The sequence below is a fragment of the Oncorhynchus masou genome, chromosome 5 (genome assembly GCF_036934945.1).
Source record: "Oncorhynchus masou masou isolate Uvic2021 chromosome 5, UVic_Omas_1.1, whole genome shotgun sequence".
Classification (NCBI taxonomy): Eukaryota; Metazoa; Chordata; class Actinopteri; order Salmoniformes; family Salmonidae; genus Oncorhynchus; species Oncorhynchus masou.
Genome location: NC_088216.1, coordinates 14012525 through 14017524, shown reverse-complemented (window position 1 = coordinate 14017524; position 5000 = coordinate 14012525). Strand labels below are relative to the sequence as shown.

Here is a 5000-nt window from a genome sequence, read left to right as displayed (position 1 = left end):
ACCATGAGACGGTCTATCATTTAGCCACAGAGGATCAATCGTTTCTTTTGACAAACTGCCTGGCTGTGGATTGTGTGTAGCCCAATAACAAGGCCTACAGTCAGGGATGTGCATCTGTCAGTGAACGACAGCATGCAGACAAAACAGGCCGTTCACAATATTTCAAATACAAATCGCAGGGAAACACAGGTTGGAAAGCAAATGTCTCCCGCATAAAACAGAAGACTCTAATCTGTCTGCTGCAGGCTGGCAAAATATTTGATCAACTTCTAAATATTGTTTCACATAGTAAAGAGAGAGAGAGGCTTTTGGCACGAACACGTCAGACGTCACTGGTGAGTGATCTGAGCATCATTAGGTGAGTGATCTGAACATCATTAGGTGAGTGACCTGAGCATCATTAGGTGAGTGACCTGAGCATCATTAGGTGTGATCTGAGCATCACTAGGTGAGTGATCTGAGCATCATTAGGTGAGTGATCTGCTCATCATTAGGTGAGTGATCTGAACATCATTAGGTGAGTGATCTGAGCATCATTAGGTGAGTGATCTGCTCATCATTAGGTGAGTGATCTGAGCATCATTAGGTGAGTGATCTGAACATCATTAGGTGAGTGATCTGAGCATCATTAGGTGAGTGATCTGAGCATCATTAGGTGAGTGACCTGAACATCATTAGGTGAGTGATCTGAGCATCATTAGGTGAGTGATCTGAGCATTATTAGGTGAGTGATCTGAGCATCATTAGGTGAGTGATCTGAGCATCATTAGGTGAGTGATCTGCTCATCATTAGGTGAGTGATCTGCTGATCATTAGGTGAGTGACCTGAGCATCATTAGGAGAGTGATCTGAGCATCATTAGGTGAGTGATCTGAACATCATTAGGTGAGTGATCTGAGCATCATTAGGTGAGTGATCTGAACATCATTAGGTGAGTGATCTGCTCATCATTAGGTGAGTGATCTGAGCATCATTAGGAGAGTGATCTGAGCATCATTAGGTGAGTGATCTGAACATCATTAGGTGAGTGATCTGAACATCATTAGGTGAGTGACCTGAGCATCATTAGGTGAGTGATCTGAGCATCATTAGGTGAGTGATCTGAACATCATTAGGTGAGTGACCTGAGCATCATTAGGTGAGTGACCTGAGCATCATTAGGTGAGTGACCTGAGCATCATTAGGTGAGTGATCTGAGCATCATTAGGTGAGTGACCTGAGCATCATTAGGTGTGTGATCTGAGCATCATTAGGTGAGTGATCTGAGCATCATTAGGTGAGTGATCTGAGCATCACTAGGTGAGTGATCTGAGCATCATTAGGTGAGTGATCTGCTCATCATTAGGTGAGTGATCTGCTCATCATTAGGTGAGTGATCTGAGCATCATTAGGTGAGTGACCTGAGCATCATTAGGTGAGTGACCTGAGCATCGTTAGGTGAGTGATCTGAGCATCATTAGGTGAGTGATCTGAGCATCATTAGGGGAGTGACCTGAGCATCATTAGGTGAGTGATCTGAGCATCATTAGGTGAGTGATCTGAGCATCACTAGGTGAGTGATCTGAACATCATTAGGTGAGTGATCTGAGCATCACCAGTGAGTGATCTGAGCATCATTAGGTGAGTGATCTGAACATCATTAGGTGAGTGATCTGAGCATCATTAGGTGAGTGATCTGAACATCATTAGGTGAGTGATCTGAACATCATTAGGTGAGTGATCTGAACATCATTAGGTGAGTGATCTGAGCATCATTAGGTGAGTGATCTGCTCATCATTAGGTGAGTGATCTGAGCATCATTAGGTGAGTGACCTGAGCATCATTAGGTGAGTGACCTGAGCATCGTTAGGTGAGTGATCTGAGCATCATTAGGTGAGTGATCTGAGCATCATTAGGTGAGTGATCTGAGCATCATTAGGTGAGTGATCTGAGCATCATTAGGTGAGTGATCTGAGCATCATTAGGTGAGTGATCTGCTGATCATTAGGTGAGTGATCTGAACATCATTAGGTGAGTGATCTGCTCATCATTAGGTGAGTGATCTGAGCATCATTAGGTGAGTGACCTGAGCATCATTAGGTGAGTGATCTGCTCATCATTAGGTGAGTGATCTGAGCATCACTAGGTGAGTGATCTGAACATCATTAGGTGAGTGATCTGAGCATCACCAGTGAGTGATCTGAGCATCATTAGGTGAGTGATCTGAACATCATTAGGTGAGTGATCTGAGCATCATTAGGTGAGTGATCTGAACATCATTAGGTGAGTGATCTGAACATCATTAGGTGAGTGATCTGAACATCATTAGGTGAGTGATCTGAGCATCATTAGGTGAGTGATCTGCTCATCATTAGGTGAGTGATCTGAGCATCATTAGGTGAGTGACCTGAGCATCATTAGGTGAGTGACCTGAGCATCGTTAGGTGAGTGATCTGAGCATCATTAGGTGAGTGATCTGAGCATCATTAGGTGAGTGATCTGAGCATCATTAGGTGAGTGATCTGAGCATCATTAGGTGAGTGATCTGAGCATCATTAGGTGAGTGATCTGCTGATCATTAGGTGAGTGATCTGAACATCATTAGGTGAGTGATCTGCTCATCATTAGGTGAGTGATCTGAGCATCATTAGGTGAGTGACCTGAGCATCATTAGGTGAGTGATCTGCTCATCATTAGGTGAGTGATCTGAGCATCATTAGGTGAGTGACCTGAGCATCATTAGGTGAGTGATCTGCTCATCATTAGGTGAGTCAGTGAAACTGGAAAGCATTTTTAGGACTATATTTTCCTCCTCACATCAAGACCCGGACTATTGATGGGTTCAAGACGAGGTCGATTTGTATTGATCTCAGATTCTCAGTTTGTCAGTGTCAGAGTAGCCTGTCATTTCAATGATTTGTGAGTTATTGAAAAAGATTCTGCCAGACTCCAGTCATCTACAGAACTGCATGAAATGTGTTGATAAAAGGCCAGACTTTCCCCAGACCCTCGACTACTAAACATGTTCCCGGTGTGTGCAACCTGTGTAAGTGCCTCTACTCTACTGCTCTACGCCACGACGCAAATGTGATGATATGCATGCAAGGATTTATTATAAAAGGTGTTGTTTTTTTCTCAGGCATTCTGGTATCTCAGAACTCCCCAGAACCCCCCCTTTTGGTTCCGGAATCTCCCAATTTACAAATGAAGCGCTGGAAACATCACAATCTGTCATTTCAGCCTTTGTTTTATGACTCAAGCAGTTCAGATTATTGAGCTTTCTGTCTTTACAGATGAAAAACAGCAGAACAAAAAAACTCAACTTTCCACTGACAGGAAGCCAAAAGGCAGAGGAAGAGATGGAGGGAAGGAGAGAGGATGGGAGAGAAAGAGAGAGCTGGCAGAGGGAGAGAAAGAGGAATAGAAAGAGAGAGCTGGCAGAGAGAGAGAAAGAGAGAGCTGGCAGAGGGAGAGAAAGAGAGCTGGCAGAGGGAGAGAAAGAGAGAGCTGGCAGAGGGAGAGAAAGAGAGAGCTGGCAGAGGGAGAGAAAGAGAGAGCTGGCAGAGGGAAAGAAAGAGAGAGCTGGCAGAGGGAGAGAAAGAGAGAGCTGGCAGAGGGAGAGAAAGAGAGAGCTGGCAGAGGGAGAGAAAGAGAGAGCTGGCAGAGAGAGAGAAAGAGAGAGCTGGCAGAGGGAGAGAAAGAGAGAGCTGGCAGAGGGAGAGAAAGAGAGAGCTGGCAGAGGGAGAGAAAGAGAGAGCTGGCAGAGGGAGAGAAAGAGAGAGCTGGCAGAGAGAGAGAAAGAGAGAGCTGGCAGAGGGAGAGAAAGAGAGAGCTGGCAGAGAGAGAGAAAGAGAGAGCTGGCAGAGGGAGAGAAAGAGAGAGCTGGCAGAGGGAGAGAAAGAGAGAGCTGGCAGAGAGAGAGAAAGAGAGAGCTGGCAGAGGGAGAGAAAGAGAGAGCTGGCAGAGGGAGAGAAAGAGAGAGCTGGCAGAGGGAGAGAAAGAGAGAGCTGGCAGAGGGAGAGAAAGAGAGAGCTGGCAGAGGGAGAGAAAGAGAGAGCTGGCAGAGGGAGAGAAAGAGAGCTGGCAGAGGGAGAGAAAGAGAGAGCTGGCAGAGGGAGAGAAAGAGAGAGCTGGCAGAGGGAGAGAAAGAGAGCTGGCAGAGGGAGAGAAAGAGAGAGCTGGCAGAGGGAGAGAAAGAGAGAGCTGGCAGATAAAGAGAGAGCTTGCAGAGGGAGAGAAAGAGAGAGCTGGCAGAGGGAAAGAAAGAGGGAGAGAAAGAGAGAGCTGCCAGTGGCAACGTCAACAGTGAAGAGGCGACACCGGGATGCTGGCCTTCTAGGCAGAGTTGCAAAGAAAAAGCCATATCTCAGACTGGCCAATAAAAAGAAGGTTTTGAACATGTGAGTGTATGTATATGTATGTATGTGTGTGTGTGTGTGTGTGTGTGTGTGTGTGTGTGTGTGTGTGTGTGTGTGTGTGTGTGTGTGTGTGCCCGTGTTATTGGTCTGTCTACCTATGTGTCCTCACCAGGCAGCAGCAGGGTTAGTCCAGGGTGCTGGCCACAGTGAGGTCTGTAGATCTGAAGGACAAGCTGAGTGTGTGAGGACAGCTCCTGACAGATGAACTCTACAGATGACACACGACCTGCCTGAACAAACCCCAACGCTGGGAACAACAGGAGCTGATGAGGAGAGACAGAGAGAGAGGGGGGAGGAAAGAGGAAGAGAGAGAGAGAGAAGGGGAGGAGAGAGGGAGAGAGAGAGAGAGAGAGAGAGAGAGAGAGAGAGGGAGAGGGAGAGGGAGAGAGAGGCAGGAAATAAAGAGAGGGGTGAGAGGGGGTGGAAGAGGAGAGAAACATATTTTAGAGTGACTAGAAAGAGTTTGAAAGTGTGTGTGTAGTGATATTGTGTGTCTCTCCCCACCTCTATGCTCCTGGCTGGTGGTTCAGGGGAGGAGAGCGGTGTGGGGGCGGGGCTACAGAGAGGTCTGTGGGTGGGGAAAACAGCCAAGCCCACCAGGT

At 46.8% G+C, this 5000-nt stretch overlaps 1 protein-coding gene across 1 annotated transcript in view; it reads right to left on the bottom strand.

The window, feature by feature from the left end:
• Positions 1-5000, bottom strand: part of LOC135528262 (polycystin-1-like) — a 121233-nt gene that overhangs the window by 47341 nt on the left and 68892 nt on the right. Inside the window, exons 11-12 of the mRNA XM_064957229.1 lie at positions 4903-5000; positions 4508-4661 (exon numbers count right to left, since the gene is read on the bottom strand). The exon at positions 4903-5000 is cut by the window's right edge and continues 24 nt beyond it. Coding sequence (XP_064813301.1) covers positions 4508-4661; positions 4903-5000 — 252 coding nt within the window. The remainder of the gene's footprint in view (positions 1-4507; positions 4662-4902) is intronic.